We start from the raw sequence: 17,796 nt of genomic DNA on the forward strand, positions 1-17,796 counted from the left end.
CATCTGACGGGGCCTCCACCCCAGCAGATCCCCCTTCCCACATCAGGGGGCTGTAGGACGACGGCCCCAAGTTATAGGCCTCCCCTGTCTCATAGAGCCCCTCAGCCAGGGCTCAGAAACCAGGGCCGGTGGGGGGAAGGAGGGCAGCCCCACCCCGGAGGTGCCCCAGGCTCTTGGCAGAGCCATCTGGAGCCGTTAGAAGCAGCTGCCAATGACTCATCTCCAGTGCCCCCACCCCACCACCTCAAACACACCCTGGGGCTGGGAACCAAGCACCCAGCCCCCACCCCTGCCACAGCCCTATCTCCACACCTCCGACCCCTCAGTCAGCCTGGCTCAAAAGCCCCTCCATACCAGAGCCCCCTCTACAGAAGCCTATTCCATCACCTCCCTCCCACTCCTAATCATCCCCAGAGTGAAGACACTTCCCATTTTCTTTTATTTATACAAAACAATCGTTTTAAATATAATTTAAGAACCCCTCCAAGCACCGGTGTCTGTCTCTGCTTTCCAGCACTTCCCCCCCCCCGACACCCCTCATGGACACAGTTTGGGGGTACTTGGGGGGCAGGGAAATGTCGGGGGGTTGTGGCGTGACCAAGGCACTGTTCTGGAAACAAGACACGATGACGGGTCCCTGTTTCCACTTGGGCCAAAGAGGCAATAATGAAACAGGTCCCCTCTAACACAAAAAGTTATGACAAGGACTGTAGAAAACAACAAAAACTGAAAAAAAAAAAAAAAAAAGGAAAAATAAGACCAAAAACAAAAAATTAAAACTCAAAAACCTTCAATATGAAGGCAGCAGATGGGGGAGGGGTATTTACAAGGGAAAACTGAGTTCGGCGGAGACAGCAGCAAGGTTGGGACATCCAAGTCCAATGATTTCACTGGGCCATGATGCCCCTTCTCGCCTCCCGAGCTCGCAGGCTAGTCCTCCCTTCTCTTTGGTCTGCAGGGCTGCTACCCTTCAAGGTGAGGAGGGGCACCTGGGGGCCCTAATTGGGGATCCAAGGGAGGCTGTGGAGATCGTGCCCAACTAGCCCTGGGATGTTGGCAGACTCCGGGGACTCCTTTTCCTCCGGTCACACCCAATCCTGAGGGAAAGGCTCCTGCGCCCTAAGTTTGGGGTCCCCCCCCACCCCCCGGGGGGAGCGTTATGATTCCACACTGCAGAATCCCCAAATCCTCTCTCTCCAAACTGCCAGCTCCCCACCCCCATGGGTTCAAAGTGCAATCCAGTCAGTGGGGCGTGGGGTGGGAGCCTCTTGAGTCCCCCCTACCCGACTCTGCCCCAGGAAGAAAGGGATCCCCGGGCGCTGGAGTCCCTGCCGCTCCAGAGCTACGGAGCCAGGCGTACAGATGCAGTTCAGTACTGGGGGGCCGGTGCTCCCGACCCGCCTGGGGCTCCAGGCTTGGCCTGGGATTTCATGTGCTGGACACTGGCCAGGATTTTCTTCTGGTGTCCCGCCAGAGTGACTCCGATTCGGAGCAGGTCCCTGCGGAAGAACCAACAGCTAGGTGAGACCACTAAGCTCCCAGGACATCTCTCCTTCAAAAACCCGTCCCCGCCTCGGTCGTGCCAGCCAATCAGAATGGCCAGCGGAGAAGCGGGTAGACGTCAACAGTTATCGGGCAGTTTCCGGGGGTGGGGGCCGATTTAGGCGCACACCACAGTTCTGCGCGCAGCCGCAGTAGGGGGCGAGGCTAGGTACCCGCAGGGATAGAGAAACAAGGGGTGGAGGGCTTCGCCCTGGATGCTGAAACTAGAAGGAAAGGCAGAGAATCAGGGAAGAGGAGGAACGAAAGGGAGAGAAAAGCCCATAAAATGAGGTTGGCGAAAGAATGCTTCAGAGGACAAAGAAGTCAGAAGGAAAAGTCTTCCGGACAAAGAAATCAAAAGGAAAAATCGGAAGGAGAAAGAGAGGAGCTGGGTGGGTGGAGAAAGGAATGGGCAAGAGAGAGGACACAAACAGACTGCTCCCAGCCCCCGTCCTGATGCAGGGAGGCGGAGGTAAGAAAGAAGCGATGAGAAGTGGAAGGCAAGAACCCATGTCAGTGAACCCGTGTCAAGGGAAGGCTCAAGCCAGTCAGGAGGGGCCCAGACCTGCTGGGACAGGACGGGCTTCCCAAGGAAAGGGCCTCTTGGACCCTCTGTGTCTGGATTTCTAGTCCTATTTCTGTGATTCCAACCCAGGGTGAGAGGAGTCCTTGGGACAGGAATGGAAAGGTGGAAAGAAGGACCAGGGAGAGGCCAACTAGGGGAAAGCAGTATTTGGAAGGCACTGGAATTGTAAAACCATTTAACATTAAAGCTGGAAAGGATTTCCAAAACCCAGGCCAATCTTCTCCTTTTATGGGTGGGAAAACATCCAGAGTTGACACGTTGTTAATGTGAGAGCAGGGTCTGGAATGTAGATAGATGCACAAAGATAGATATAGATTTCAAGGCGGGAGCGAGATGGCCCACGGCCGAGGTGGTGCAAGGGGGTGAGGCAGGCACAGCTGACCTGGAAGATTCCCGAGCTCTCAGTCCCTGCAGCTGTTACTGTTTGCGGGGGGAGGGGCTCTAGAATGGGCACCAGAAGTTGACCTCAAAGGCCCCTGCTCAAACTGTGGGCCTGACTGTGGTCACCCAGATTCCACCCTCCTGGTTGCTTGGCCCTCACCACCGCCCTCCCGGTCCCCAGCTCCCACCATGACTTACTCAGTGGAGATCTGGCTGACCAGCTCAAAGGAGCCAAACCCAGCAGCTGCAAAGCTTTCTTCGTATCTTCCCATCTTAATGGCTCGAAGCCACTCCCCCACGGAGCCAAAAGCTGAGTAGTGAGGCTGCCGCTGATCCAGGAGGGGGTGCGAGGCCCTGGGGGGCAAGGATGCAGAGGATACCCTTAGCAACAGCGTGTGTCAGGGTGAGGACGCAGAGCCCAGGCCTGGAGAGGCGGAAGGGCACAGCCCACATACCACCGAAAGGACCGATACTTCTGGGGTGGCGGAGGGGAGGAAGCGAGGTTCTCAGGGTGGCACAGAGCAGGAAAGAGGGCCCATCCTCTGGGGTCCTCACCCGCCGTTCTCCCGGGCCACGATTTTGAGGCTGGCAGGGTTCCGGATCATCTTGTCGAGGGCGCTGACCACCTGGGGGAAGCGGGGCCGCGCATTCCGGTCTTTCTGCCAACAGTCCAGCATGAGCTGATGCAGGGAGGTGGGGCAGTCTGGGGGCGGGGGCAACCGGTAGTCCTGTTCAATGGCGTTGATCACCTGGAATGATGGGTGGAAGACGCACTGGGTGAGGGAGTCAAGGGGAAAACGAAGCTGCCGAAGGACCCCACTGAAGTGGTGACTTAACAGACGCCGGGATGGGTGCTGCGGGCCAGAAGGGCTAACCTAGGGGTGGCCCTCCCTGCCAGGGCCCAGGCTGGCTGTGGCTCAGTGTCCTAGAAGCTCTTGAGCTATGATCCAGACATGTAACCTCCCAAGCCTGCCTTTCATCTCTGCCTCCGTCTGTGACCAGATGAGCTGTTATCAAACTCTAAACACAGATCACCTCCTCACCATGCCACTCTCACCACCTCAAGGACCCAACAGTGATGAGCTCTCTAAGAAGGATCCCCTGCCACCCCACCGCCCCACATCCCAAGAGCCAAGACATTCCAGGGCAGGTTGGTGGGACCACGGGATACTTACATCCTGATTGCTCATATCCCAGTATGGCCGCTCCCCAAATGACATGACCTCCCACATGACAATTCCGTAGCTCCAGGCATCACTGGCAGATGTGAACTTCCGGAAGGCAATGGCCTCGGGGGCTGTCCAGCGGATGGGAATCTTTCCTCCCTAAAGACGGGGGAGGACAAGGTGAGCTGAGGGACTCCCAGGACTCGGGCATTCTGCGTCTCCCCCAGCTTAGGCCTCCTTTCTTTCGGCGCCCCAAATGGCCAGCTCCCCAACTCTGTTCTTTTCCCAGACTCCTAGCAGCCGGTTCCTTAAGCTGATCCCCCAGCCCCCACGCCCGCCACAATGTAGGTCTGCTCCTACATCCTGGCCTGGACCAGAGCTGTCAGTCCCTCAGCCTCCCACCTTTCCAATCCGGCCCTAAGAACCTAGATCACATGGTTGTCCCCCAGCCTCACCAGAGAGCTCGTGTAGGTGGGGTCGGAGGAGTTCTCCTCCAGGAATCGGGAGAGGCCAAAGTCTGAGACCTTGCAGACGAGGTTGCTGTTGACCAGGATGTTGCGGGCAGCCAGGTCTCGGTGGACGTAGCTCATCTCGGCAAGGTAGCGCATGCCCGAGGCGATGCCCCGTAGCATGCCCACGAGCTGGATCACGGTGAACTGGCCGTCGTTCAGCTGGAGATGGACACGGTGGGGGTCGCAGTTAGGGCGCCCCTCTTTCCCCGACATTCTAAACTATATTTATGGGACTTCCCCGGTGCTCCAGTGGCTGAGACTCTGCACTCCCAATACAGAGGGCCTGGGTTTCAATCCCTGGTCGGGGAACTAAGATCCCAAAAGCCACAGCTAGGGGTTTGCATGCTGCAACTGAAGATTCTGAAAACTGCAACCAAGAGCAAAGATCCTGCCTGCCACTACTAAGACCTGGCACAGCCAAATAAATCAATAAAAACAAATACATTAAAAAATAAACCGTATTTATCCCTTCCAGACCCATCTCACGCCCACCTGTAGGGCAGGCCTGCCAACATCCTAGGTAAACCCCTTCTGCTTTCTTTCACTCTTGAGTCCTCTCAGTCTTTTCTGCAGTATCGTGACACAATGCTTATAACTGTTCCTGTTTCAAATACATGCACTCAAGTCTCTTGTAATTAGACTGTAAGGAGCCGGGAACCTACTATATAGCACATGGAACTCTGCTCAATGTTACGTGCCAGGCTGGATGGGAGGGCGGTTTGGGGGAGAATGGGTACGTGTATATATATGGCTGAGCACCTTTGCTGTTTACTGAAACTATCACAACACTGTTAATCGGCTATACCCCGATACAAAATGTTTCGGTGTTAAAAAAATAATAAAAATGAAAATTGAAATAAGATTATACTTTCTTCCATTTAACCTAGTACAGTGCATTTGATCCAGGAAATATTAGGCAAATGGTTTGGATCTAACATGTTCTTTTTATTTGACAGCAACGGAGCGATGACAGTTACGAGTGTGCTCTGAAGACACCTGTCTCCAGGTGGAGAGGTGTGCCTTGGCACTGATCCAGCCACACTCTCGCTCAGCGCTCTTGGACCTACTGTATATAGGATGCAAGAGAATGGTGAGGAGTCAGGTGTGCTCGGTAACCACAGCACCAAAGCCAAGGTCTAAAGCCTGACCTTCACCTTCATAGAGTCTGCTCTCACCAGGTAAGCCTGCCAGTCACAAATGGTTAACTAAGCCCATCCTCTGGGTTCAGCTAGCACGCAGGGGATTCTTGGCAGCCCTGCAGGGCCAGCAACGCTGAGTCCAGAAACTGAACTCTGAACCCATCCTCCAAGCCTGCGCCTGCTTCACACCTTACATCTCAGTTGGTGGCCTCACTCCCAGGCACTCAGGGTAGAGACCTCAGAGTCTCCACGATTCCTCTCTCTCCCCTGTTCACAGCCTACGATCCATCAGCAAGTTCTGCCTGCTATGCCTCCAAAACACACCCCAAACCCAACTGCTTCTCCACACCCACTGCACCCCCCACGGCCTGAGTGACTGCCAGTCTCCTCATCGGCAGGCTTCCCTGGTGGCTCAGCAGTAAAGAATCCGCCTGCAATGCGGGAAACCTGGGTTCAATCCCTGGACTGGGAAGATCCCCTGGAAAAGGGATAGGCAACCCACTCCAGTATTCATGCCTGGAAAATTCCATGGACAGAGGAGGCTGTCCTTCTCTGCCTCCTCATGCCAGAGGAAAATTCCATGGCAGGCTACAGTCCTTGGGGTCGCAAAGAGTCATACACGACTGAGCGACTGTCACTCCTGCTGATATCCTCCCCAAAGCTTCCTCTTTTGGACTTCTAATCACACCCCCAGTTCTAAGACCACGAGACCCAGCCGCCAACTACGAGGTGATCCACCATTGCTCCTCTGCTGACCTGGTTCAGCTTCACCAGCCTTTCTGCTTCTTGAACGCACCAGATCCCGTATACCCTGGGGGGCTCTTCAGTCCCCAGTATGCTTCCCCCTGCCCCCATCTTCTCACGGCTGGCTTTCTCATCTACCCAGATGCCATCTCTTCTAAGACAGACCCCCTTCCCTCTCCTGCAACCAGACAATGGAACAAACTCCCGCATCCACAAGGCACTGCCCCAGTGTCTGCCGCAGCATCCCTCGTGACGGGGGCCGGGCAGCCTGTGTTTCCCAATGCAGTACCGTGGGAAGCACACCGCACCGCCTGATGGAGGCTGGCCACAGACGTAGAATTCTGAACTTATCACAGTGTTAGATACAGCTTCCCTTATGGGAAACACAGAGAAACAAGCTAAATGACCCCGCGAGGAAGAATCCAATCAATCTAGAAAAGACATTTGAATGGACAAGTGGCCCAGCCCTTGAGCGTATCAGAAAGACAAAGGACTGTCCTGGGATGTAAAAAGACTCAAAACAATAACTGCCAGTGCAATGCTTGATCCTGAACTGGATGCTGCGACATGTTGGGGACAACTGGAGAAATATGAGTATCACACAGGCATTAGTGATACCAGGGGGTTGTTGTCATTTTGTTAAATGCAACATTGCTTTGCTCTGTAGAAAAACCTTTCGGGGACTTCCCTGGTGGTCTAGTGGTTAAGACTCCGCACTTCCCCTGCAGGGAGCACAGGTCTGATCCCTGATCAGGGAAGTGCCACAAGCCGTGTGGTGCAGCCAAAAAAAAAAAAGTGTTTTTTTTTTTTTTTTTAAAGATGCCTAGTAAAGTTGAAAAAAAATAATAAAACTTCATACAATTTTGTTCAAGTAGCAAAAATGAGCTCTTTCCTCTCATTTCTATAAGCCTGTTTAATTTTTTTTCACATGTGAAATTTTGTTTGCTTTCTATAAAAGCTTGTTCATACTTGTTAACTTTCAGTCTTCCACATTGTACCAGCAGCTCGCCAAGACCAGAGATGTTCAGGGTCGAATTCCCGAGGCCCCGGACAGTGGCGGGTGCACAAGGAGATGCTCAGTAAATATTTGTCACAAAGATAGATGACAGCCCCTCCAGATCCTGGGGTCTGCCGGCCCCACAGGGAGACCAGTCCCAGGACTCAGCCTTCCCTGGCGGAGGATGAATGGTGCAGAGGCAGCAACACGGGGCCCACCGTCTGTCCTGGGCTGTGCTGGGGGAGGGCAGGGTGGACTGGGGTGTTGTGGGGGGGGCTCACCCGCAGGAAGGAGTCCAGGGCACCGTTCTCCATGAACTCGGTGAGGATCATGACGGGCACGCTGTTGGTGACCACGCCCTCCAGGCGGATGATATTGGGGTGCTCGAACTGGCCCATGATGGAGGCCTCACTCAGGAACTCCCGCCGCTGCCGCTCTGTGTAGCCGCCCTTCAGGGTCTTGATGGCTACGCAGCTCTCCTTCTTCCCAGGGGCCTTGAGGCGCCCCCGGCACACCTCACCAAACTCGCCTTCAGGAAGGACGCTTCGGGTCAGCTCTCCTCTCCCGGGGGATCTGGCTGGCCCTGCCGTCCACCCCACCACCAACTCCACTCTCCTCCCTGGCACCCAGGCGTTTTCCACTCACCTGCACCAATCACCTCTTCAATCTTGACATAGGAGACATCGATCTCTTTTGCAAACTCCCTGACAGCCTCATTAGGGTCTTCGTAAGTGAAGGGGTCAATGTAGACCTTAGTACCTGGGGAATCGCATGGGGCCTGTTAGCCAAGAGGTGACTCCCATTGCACTCAGATGCCGTGGGCTCACAGCTCTTGCCCCAGCCCCGAATCCTTCAGGAAGGGTATACCCACCGTGCCCAATGAGATACTGGGCGTGTTTGTCTGAGTACTCAGCTTCTCTCCCGTTGCTCTGCTTCCTGGAGTGGATGGGACAGAAAAGGTAAACTGAGTCACATGTCCCAGAGGGAACTGAGTTCCAGAGGGAATGGATGGGAAGAGAGAAGCAGGAGTCAGAGAGGATTCCAAGTGAAAGCAGGTAGGTTCCCTGGACATCCAGGGAGCCTCGACCTGGAGCAAGAGGGTGGGCGGCCAGCCCCAGGGGGTTTCATCAGGGTCTCCAGGTGCCCAGGTCGCTCACCTGAGGCAGAGAACTGCGATGACGATGACCACGAACACTAACACCACACCCACGACCGCGGTGCCTGCAATCAGGGCCAGCTGCTCCCTCCAGGTCTCATTCTCTGGAGGAGAAGAACTGAGATCAGGGAGACCCTGAGGGCCCGTGGGCTCCACTCAAGTCCCTCAGGGCCAGGGAAGAAGTTTCCCGGCCTGAGTGGGTTTGATTCTGCTCTGTCATAAATACTGGTGACCACAAAAGAAGTCCCACTTGAATAGGAGGTACCCAAGGCTAAATATGAAAAGGTGGAAAACAACCTAAACGTCCATCAACAGATGAATGGATAAAGAAAAATGGGACAGCCACTCAACAGAGTCTTTTTCAGCTACAAGGAGGAATGAAGTCCTGATATATTCTACAATATGGCTGAACCTAGAAAACATTATGCCACGGGAGAGAAGCAGCAGCCAGTCACAAGACTGTATCGTGTGACAACATGTGTATGAAAGATTCAGAATGGGCGAATCTAGACACAAAAAAGGTAGATGAGTGTTTGCTGGGGGCTGAGAGGTAATAGAAGGCGTATATGTGTCTTTCTGAGGTGCTGAAATGTTCTAAAATTAATTATGGGCACGGTTGCACAACTCTGTGAATATATTACAAGCCAATGAATTATACATTTTAAATGGGTGAATCATAAGGTAGATGAATCATATCCCAATAAAACTGTAAAAAAAATTAAAAGGTTTAGGACAAAACCCCTTGGGCCAGCATATAAAAACTATCAAAGTGTCACCTCATTTAATCCTTGGAGCCCTGGGAGAGAGGCCTCCTACTTCCAAGTGTTGGATGAGAGAGCTGGGGCTCAGGGGTCAAGTTTTTGCTAAAGGTCACATAGCTGGAAAGCTGCTGAGTGGGCCTTCACACCCAGCTGTTGGATTCGGTTTCTGTGTCCCATCACCAGGCCAGAATGCCTCGTGGTGGAAAGAGAAGCAAGAGGGACGTGACTTTGGGGGTCCGGAGAGCCAAGGCCTCCTTGCCCTGGGGGGGACAGCCAACCCCAGGCACGTCCTGCCCCCCAGACTCACCGTCCAGCTGGGTCTGGCTGTGGTGCTCCTGGCCAAAGGGCCCGTAGCCGGCCTCGGAGCGTGCCCGCACCTGGACCAGGTAGCTGGCTCCCCGCTTCAGTCCCCGCAGCTCTGCCCGGTTCTCCGACGTCTTCAGGAACCGCACGCTGCTGGGGCCCTCAGCGCCCTGTTCCGGAGGAGAGAGGGGCTGGCCGTAAGCCAGGGCCCCCAGATTCCGTGGCTCTTCCCACCTCCCCTGCCCTGGGCCTCCATCACTAGCATCTCCACCCTCTTGTGAGACAGGTGAGGCCTTTGTGCTCAGTTATGTATGCACTGGGGCTTCCCTGGTGGCGCAGTTGGTAAAGAATCCGCCTGCAATGCGGAGACCCGGGTTCGATCCCTGGGTTGGGAAGATCCCCTGGAGAAAGGAAAGGCTACCTATTCTGGCCTGGAGAATTCCACAGACTGTATAGTCCATGGGGTTACTAAGAGTCGGACACGACTGAGTGACTTTCACTATGTATGCACTGAGCTGTGTGTATTGCATGAATTATATTGTTTAGTCTTGGTAGCCATTCTGTGGGGTAGGTTCTATTACCTAAAGCATTTTGTGGGGAGGGGAGGGCCATCCTGCTTGCCATGCAACATCTTAGTTCCTTGACCAGGGAAGTATGGAGTCCTAACCACTGGACCACCAGGAAATTTTTTTCCTAAGAGCTTTATAAGGAAGACACGAAGCTCAGAGAGGCCAAGAGGCTGACACAAGATCATTCAGCTGATACATGGCAGATGCCTACCATTCAGGTGTCCCGGCCCCTGGAGCAGGTCCCACTGCCCACTGCAACCCCCCAGGGCGGGCCTGGTTCTCACCTTCTCGTGGTACTTGACCTCGTAGTCCAGCACTGCCCCGCTGGGCGCCCGGGGAACGGCCCATGCCAGGCTCAAGCTGCTGGGTGATGACCGAGTCACCCGGATGTCAGACACGGGGGGTGGCACTGTGAGAGAGAGACGCGTTGGGGCCCTGGAGCGGAGCAGGTCTGGCCCCTATCTTCCTTGGCTCTCCCTCTGCTGGCCACACTTGTCTGGGTCCTCCAGCTGTTTCGGGATTTCCTCCCGGCTCTCTCTGGACTCCGGAGCCCGCCTTTGCATCTACTTAACACTCTCTTTCTGCCTCCTGCCCCAAAGGCCTTGACCCAGTGTATTTCCTGGGAACTCCACTCCCCAGCTGCTGCCTTTTCCCTGCCTCAGGCCTTCAGACTGTCCACCCTCCTCGCTGGCCTCTCCCATCCAACCACAGGCTGCCCCTAGTCCCCAGTCTCACCCTCGCGGTCCGTGGTGACATTCACAGCCTCAAACGGGACCGGCCCACTGGCCAAGGAGGACACCCCATTCAAGGCGGTGACCTCAAACGTATAGGTGACGTCAGGACGCAGACCGCGAATCGCCACCCAGGGCTCCACCAGGTCCCGGGGGCCGGGGTCGAAGGTCAGGTCTCCCCCGCAGGGCGTGCAGGACCCACCGGGCCGGCACTCCCGGCAGCGGAGCGCGTAAGTGAGGTCCTCCCGGCCGCCTGACTCGAGGGGCGCACTCCACTCCAAGCGCAGGGCGGAGCCATTCAGGCGGGGAACCACGCTTCTCGGGGCTGACGGGGGTGCTGCGGGAGACCAGGGTGTCAGGCAGAGGCTGAAATGGCTGGGCATGGGCAGTGGGGACAGATGGGCAGCCACACTGACATCTTGCGTTGGCCACGCACCAGGCCAGGGTCAAGAGGAGGAAGGCATGGGAGGATGGGGGCTGGGGTGAGGGGTCTACCCCAGGGGTCGCTGGCCACTTACTGGTACAGGGCGCACTTCGGGGGTCTGTGCTGGCCCGGAAGTACCCGATGCGACACTGGCAGATGGACGAGCCAATGGCGTTAGAGTGGCTGTTGGCTGGGCACGGCTGGCAGGACCCCTCCCCGGACAGGGGCTTGAAGGTGCCCTGAGCACAGGCTGAGAGAGAGAAAGTGTCCATCAGAACTCGCATCAAAGACATTCAGCGGTGGGGTTGGGGGTGGAGATCCGGGGGAAAAAAAATGACGTTCAGTGGTTATTAAAGGTGCATGAGGGACTTCCCTGGTGGTCCTTTGATTAAGACTCTGAGCTCCCACTGCAGGGAGTGCAAGTTCAATCCCTGGTCAGGGAATAAGGGTCCCACATGCCACACAGTGTGGCCAAAAAAATAAAATCAAGTTGCATGAAGTGCCAAGAGGGGAGCAGGGAGTGAGAAGCTCAGAAACCTAGCCTGTAAGAGGAGAAGACTTTCCTCCAGATCAAGGGTCTGAACCCTGGTGTACACCCCTCACTACTCCGTGGCAGCCTGGTGAAACTCAAGACCCTTGCTCAGAATAATGATTTTAAACGTACACCATAAAATATACAGATTACCAATAAAACCAAGTAAGTGAAAATACAACGATCAAAACAGGTGGAGAAGGGAATGGCAACCGACTCCAGTATTCTGGCCTGGAGAATTCCATGGATAGAAGTGCCTGATGGGCTATAGTCCATGGGGTCGCAAAGAGTCATATACAACTGAGTGACTAAGCACACACACATAAGAATAAAGATACTTGGAAAAAAAAATACAGGAAGAAAAGTTTACAACATGGCAAAGGGTGTGTTTCTGTATTAATGAGATACAGTGGCAGGACTGATAGCCAACAGAATTGTGAAGTCACAGAGAAGGAAAACAACATTTTGCCCTTCTTGCAAATCATCTCCGTTGAGCTGTGAAACCCCCCAGCATTTGAACGGGGCCCAAATCTCAGGTCTTGCTCTGACCGCTGGGCTGTGACTGACACTCCGTAAAAGGAGTGACCAGTTTCAGGTAGAGATGAGTGAAAAGAAAAGGCCATCTTTTTTTTTTTCTTCCATCAAAGTTCACAGATTCCCTTGTCCTATCCACAAAACCCAGGTTAAGAACTTCTGCTCTCGAGAACAAGGTGAGTGAGAATTCAGTATCAGTAAATTAGAGGAAACCATAATGAATAGGACTAGAGTTCACGAAGCCTCTGAGTCCAACAAGGTCCCCTAGCCCAAGAGAGCCTGTTAGGTCCAGAGAGCAACTGCGTGGAGTCAGAAGCAAGAGCATGGAAGTGATGGAGAGCTCAAAACGGTGCTGGGGGCCCGGAAAACACACCCTCCAGTAACTGAGTGCCCAGGAGAGCAAAGAACGTTCAAACTGGAAATCTTGAGAAGCGGGTCCCTGATCAGGGTACTGGCCTCCTCCCCTCACCTCGGCACTTGGTGTTCCCCTCAGCGGCCTCGAACCCCGCATTGCAGCTGCAGCCCGTGACCGGCTGCTCGGCCCACTGGCCGTCTTCCCGGCAGTAGAGGCTGGGGCTGGGGCCGGGGGCAGGCATGGCATCGGCCACGCAGCTGCCGGCCACGGGCACCACCAGCTCCCGAGGCACAGTCTCCGGGAAGTAGGTGAGGTTCACAGTCTGCTGGGCGCACTTCTTATAGAAGAGGTGCAGGGACAGCAGGGCCATGCAGGCGCCCTGGTCCTGGAAGGCCAGGTAGAAGCCGGCCTTGGTGAGCGGGCCCAGACGCAGCGTCTTGACATTCACCTTCCCCGTGGCCTCAGCCCCTGGGCGCTTCCGGGTGAGGTGCTCAGCAGCCACCGTGTCCACCTGCCAGGGCGGGAAGAGACTCACTGCCACAGTCTTCCACTCCCCGAGGAGCCCGAGGGACTGTCTTTTGCCCAGGCTCACCCTCTCTGTGACCTGCTCAGTCACCTGTTCCAGGACCTTCTCTCCACCCTTCCCAGTGTGCGCTTTCTTGCAGGCCCCAACATTGTCCATTAACATTTGTTAAGCTCCTATGAAGAGTCCAGGCTCCCCTTGCTGTGCACTCACTCACCCTATAGACACTTATCAACACCTGTTCTAGGCCAGGCCCCGGACTCTGTGCCGAGGAAACAGAAAGGAAGGAAATGATGAAAAGTCGATGAAAAGTTAAAAGTATAATGAATGCGATGGCAGGCGGGACCCCAGAGCTGGAATCACAAGACAGGTAGGAGCTGGGTGGGAGAGGCAGAGAGAAGGCACTCCAGGGTTGAGGCATCAGCTGGTGCAAAGGCTGTGAAGGGGCGAGGCGGGAATTCCCTGGCGACTCACTGGTTAGCACTTCACACTTTCACTAACAAGGGCATGCGTTCAATTCCTGGCAGGGGAACTAAGATCCTGCAAGATGTGCTGACCCAGCCAAAAAATGAGGTGAGGGGGGCGAGGTGTACTTGCCCAGTGGAGTAGACTGGCCATTCCACCTAGCAGACCACCCGCTTCCCTCCTCAAGCCGGGGGCCTCCTGCTTCCATCCCCCAGGCCAGCCCCCCCAACCCCAGGGCGCCTGGGTACCTTGATGTAGGGGTTCTCCATCCAGGCTGGCGTGTGGGCCGTGGCCGTGTCTGCGTCGCTCTCGAAGTAGAAGACGGTGAAGGTCTCCTTGCAGGAGCGGCCGGCCCTCGGCAGGGAGAGGCACTCCAGCATGGTGAAGCGCAGCGTGGCGTACACGTGGACGGCCCCGCGGCGGGGGACCCAGCCGGTGCGCAGCCAGTGGGCCAGGCCTGGGGCCCGCTGCATGTCACACACCTCGTAGGTCCGGACGCTGTGCTGCTCCTCGTCCAGGCCGCTCAGCTCCTCCCACTGCGGGGAGAAGGGGGGCTGCTGAGCTGGTGGGGGAGGGTTAGTTGCAGGGTCTTTGCCATGAAGCCAGGAGGGAGGCTGGGGGACCCTTGGGGGGCGAGGGCTCAGAAGACACCTGCCCTGGCTGCTGAGATGTGGGGGATGGGTGTATGGCACGGGAAGCAGCAGCACAGTGGCCCCCCACCCCCATCGGCTTTCCTCTCGAGCCCCAGCCCCAGCTCTTACCTGAGCCCCAGCTCTTACCTGCCCGTCCGCCTGAGGGAATGTCACCCACTTCAGATCGGCAGTTTCCAATTTCGTGTTCAGTAGGGTCTCTGAGACAGACACACATACAGAGTCAGTCGGAGCTTGGGAGAGACACAGGAAGACCTGGGAGCTGAGACAGACAGACAGGCCGAGGAGGGGAGCCTGCCCTGCCCTCTGCCCACCCCTACCCGTCCCCAGGTTTCAAGTCTCTTTTCTGAGCGCCAGCCCCGCCCCTAACAGCTGGCAGGCAGGGAGCTGACCCCCAGGACTCCCAGGGCCAGGCCTCTGTGAACTGCTGTACCCCAGAGAAGGGAAGACACAGCTGCTGAAAGTGGAAAAATGGGCGAACAGCTCAGAAAGGGCCAAACTCGAGCCCAGACCTGACCCTGACCTGACATGGGGTAGGACACCCCTCCCACCAGGGTCTCCCTCCGCCTCTGCAGTCCCTCCCCCAAATGCAAAGATGCCACCTCCGATCCTTCAGACCAAACACCCCAGCCCTGACCCCCATCCCCTCCCCACTGCCTAGCTGTCCTCGGAGGCCGGTCCTGGAGGCCAGGACGCTGGGGTTCCCTGCCCTCGGCCTCTGTCTGGGGAGCCCTCATGTCTGGATTTGGTTACGGGAAAGCAGAGGGGAGGGGATTTTAGGGGTGTGGGTAGGGGGGGTGAGCACACCTGGCTCGGCTCTGGCCTCGGGGGAGGGGTGTCGGGGGAGGGGAGGGGTGGGGTTCTGGAGGAAGGTGGGGATTAGGAGAACTGCACGGGAGGAGGGTGGAGGGAGGGGAGGGGAATCCCCTGGGAGACGTGGGGAGGGGGACGCTACAGGTCTGGCTGGGAGGAGCCTGCAGCACACCTGGGCCCAGGTCTCCCCTCCCCGGACTATAGGAGAGACAGGAGAGCAGGTGAGTGGGGCGGCCTCCTCCCAGAGACCAGGTGATGTCCACTGAGGGCCAGGGGTCAGGTGGAGGCCCGGCCAGCCCGAGGAGAGGCCCAGGGCCCCCCATGGGTGGCAGGAGACAGCCCGGCATGCTGGGGACAGGATGCCCGGGTTCTGGGAAGCGGGTGGATAGAGGCAGCCGTCTCCACCCTCCATTGTTCCAGACTGGAGAGTGTTTTCCTGTCTCCAATTTACACACTGTCTGTTTCAGGCTGTCCTGGGCGCTCCAAGCGGCTCCCGTTTCTCTCATCCTATCGCGGTCCTGCCTGCCTCCCTCTCTTGGAGCCGTCACTTCTCTTGCCTCTCACCTCTCCCCCGCTCTCCGGCCACCTCCATCTCTCTGACTGTCACTCTGCTTTCTGTCTCCCCTCTTTCACCTCCACTGGGGCACAGGGCCTTAGATAAAAGACTGAACGCCTGTCTCAGTCTGCTCACCTGTAAAATGGGAGGTAACAATACTTCCCACCACAGGGTTGTTGGGACCGTGAAAACTGAAAGCACGTAGCACCGGGCCTTGGGCTCGGCAAGCATTTAGGTAACAGGAATTCAAAGTTACTCCCTGTTCCCTTGGCATCTTTCTTTCTCTCTCACCACACGTCATCCTGGTGGGTTTTCTCTCTGCTTTGCCTTCCCTCTCTCTCCCTCTGGTTCTTTCTCGGGCTTCCTGAGCCCAGCAAGTCTCCCTTCTCCCCCACACCCTGCCTTTGATCCCCAGTCCAGAGCAGCACTGCCCAGCCTGGAGAAGACGCATTTCCAACTGCCTTTGATTCCTTCTTCTCAGCAGCCCCCCATGGCCCACTCCCCAGAGACCCCTTTGATTGCAGGCAGGGAAGGAGGGGAAGGAGGCAACTCATTGAAAGGAGATTAGGGCTGTGGGAGGAGGGTTTATAGGGCTCTTGCTTCCCCGCTAGAGGTTGAGGGGAGGGCAGAGGCTCATGGATAAAGTAACATTTGCAACGGTGCAGAAAAAGTAGAAATTTAAGAGAGCCTAGGAGACATAAGTCAGGCTGAGTTCAGGGGACAAGAGGCAGGTTAGGGTTAGAGAAAAGGACTCTGGTGGGACTGGGGCAAGGGCTGGGGTCTACGCTGCATTTAACGGGCTGGGGTGCAGCCTGGGGAAGCCAGGGTAGGAGGCTCTCTGCTCCAGGGGCCGCGGATTGGGGAGAGATTGGGAGGTTTGGAGACTTGAGTGCAGAAGGCGGCCATCCCCGACGGCGGTGTAGGGAATTGTAGGATCAAGGTGTGAACGCTATGGAATGGGGGGCGGGCGGAGTTTTATGGCCTAGCACAAAGTTCTGCCTGTCCTCTTGATCCTCCAGAAATGTTTCCTCCTGTTTGGCGGAGGTGGGAAGAGGGACAGAAACTCTGGAGAGAGCTCTGCAGGTTGGAGTCGGGAGAAACGAAAGGCTGCCAAGGGCGTCTGGAGACGCGAGTTTAACTGTTCGGGAAGCCGGGACCGGGGCACGTCCCGGGACGGAGCTCGACTCCAAGTCTTTCCCAAACAAAAGAAAACTCCACTCCCCGCTGAGCCGCCTCCTCCCCGCCCCCCTCCCGCGCCAGCACTATTGGTCCGGAGCGTTCGGAGCTGGGCTGCGGGTTAGGGGGAGAGAGAGGTCGGCCCTTCCACTCCGAGGCCCTTCTTCGGGGGCCCCAGAAGGGCCGGGGTGCCCCCAAGAGAACTCACCTTCTAGGGCGGCTGCAAGCGAAGCCCAGCAGAGCAGAGCCCGGAGCTCCATGGCGCCGCCTCACTCTGGTTGGATCCGATCCGAGTTTGGGGGGCGCTAGCCCCCCCAGGTCTGAACCCCCGCCGGAGCGGGTGGACGCCAACTCCGCGCGCGGGACTCGCTCGGGGCCCTCAGCGCGGGCCCATGCGGGCGCGCCGGGCACCGGGTGGCGGCGCCCAGGTGTGGCCCCGCGTCCCGGCCGCGCGCGCAGACGAGAAGGCGGGGGGCGTCCTGGCAGCGGCCGCCCGGGCGGGCGCAGAGCTAGACGTGGCTGGAGTCGGGGTCCCTCCGGGGCCTCGGGGTCCCGCCCCAGAAGGCTGCTGGGGGTGGGCCGGCCGCTCGCGGTCTCCCCCCCTCCCTGGAGTGGCGCTGCTCGTGCCGCCGGGCCGAGTGCGCTCTGCGCCGGCGGGGAGGGTGAGAGCCGAGCGGGGAGCGAAGCGGGAGGGAGGGAGACTGCGGCGCGGGCCGGGCGGGCTGAGGCTGGGCCGGGCTGGGGACTGGGCCGGGCGGCGCCTGGCCGGGAGGGAGGGGCGCGCGGGGGGCGGGGGGAGCTCCCCCATCCCGAGCCGCGGCTTGGCGAGGGGGGCCGGGGCGCGCTGATTGGAGCGCGCCTGCTGAATAATTCATGAGGGAAGCGGAGCGGGGCGCAGAGCGGAGGAGGTCGGGAAGTTGGGAGAAAGTTTGGAGAAGGGGGAGGGGCGGCGGGCGAGGAGCTGGGGACCGCCCGGACCTGCACCGAGGCCGTGCGCCCTGGCCCGGACCGCGCGTGTCGGGGCCGGGGCCCAGGGATGCCCGCCCCCCGCACCCCACCGCCCCCGCCCCCGTCCCGGGCAGGCCTGAGCCCAGCAGACACCAGGGAGCGGAGAATCGCACCCAGCAGCCTGGAGGGCCGCACACGCGAAGCCCTGTCGGATGCTTCCTGCGGACTTCGGA

At 57.5% G+C, this 17,796-nt stretch overlaps 1 protein-coding gene across 1 annotated transcript; it reads right to left on the minus strand.

Annotated features, from left to right (window-relative positions):
• Positions 1 to 416: 416 nt before the first annotated feature.
• On the minus strand, positions 417 to 17,340 carry EPHB4 (EPH receptor B4). The gene is made up of 17 exons (XM_027527035.1): positions 16,824 to 17,340; positions 14,200 to 14,270; positions 13,669 to 13,956; positions 12,547 to 12,943; positions 11,106 to 11,261; positions 10,592 to 10,924; positions 10,141 to 10,265; positions 9,292 to 9,457; positions 8,225 to 8,327; positions 7,939 to 8,003; positions 7,713 to 7,826; positions 7,349 to 7,596; positions 4,131 to 4,346; positions 3,685 to 3,834; positions 3,065 to 3,258; positions 2,708 to 2,863; positions 417 to 1,499 (listed from the first exon to the last, which is right to left on the minus strand). Exons 1-17 carry the CDS (start codon positions 16,873 to 16,875, stop codon positions 1,370 to 1,372), a joined length of 2,964 nt encoding a protein of 987 aa, XP_027382836.1. The 5' UTR covers positions 16,876 to 17,340; the 3' UTR covers positions 417 to 1,369.
• Positions 17,341 to 17,796: the final 456 nt, after the last annotated feature.

The sequence above is a fragment of the Bos indicus x Bos taurus genome, chromosome 25 (genome assembly GCF_003369695.1).
Source record: "Bos indicus x Bos taurus breed Angus x Brahman F1 hybrid chromosome 25, Bos_hybrid_MaternalHap_v2.0, whole genome shotgun sequence".
Lineage (NCBI taxonomy): Eukaryota > Metazoa > Chordata > Mammalia > Artiodactyla > Bovidae > Bos > Bos indicus x Bos taurus.

Coding starts and splice junctions, on each gene's coding strand:
- EPHB4 (XM_027527035.1), bottom strand. CDS start 16,875: ATGGAGCTCCGGGCTCTGCTCTGCTGGGCTTCGCTTGCAGCCGCCCTA. Junction 13,957..14,199: donor TCCCTCAGGCGGACGGGCAG/GTAAGAGCTGGG, acceptor TTCTCCCCGCAG/TGGGAGGAGCTGAGCGGCCT. Junction 7,597..7,712: donor TGAAGAGGTGATTGGTGCAG/GTGAGTGGAAAA, acceptor TCCTTCCTGAAG/GCGAGTTTGGTGAGGTGTGC.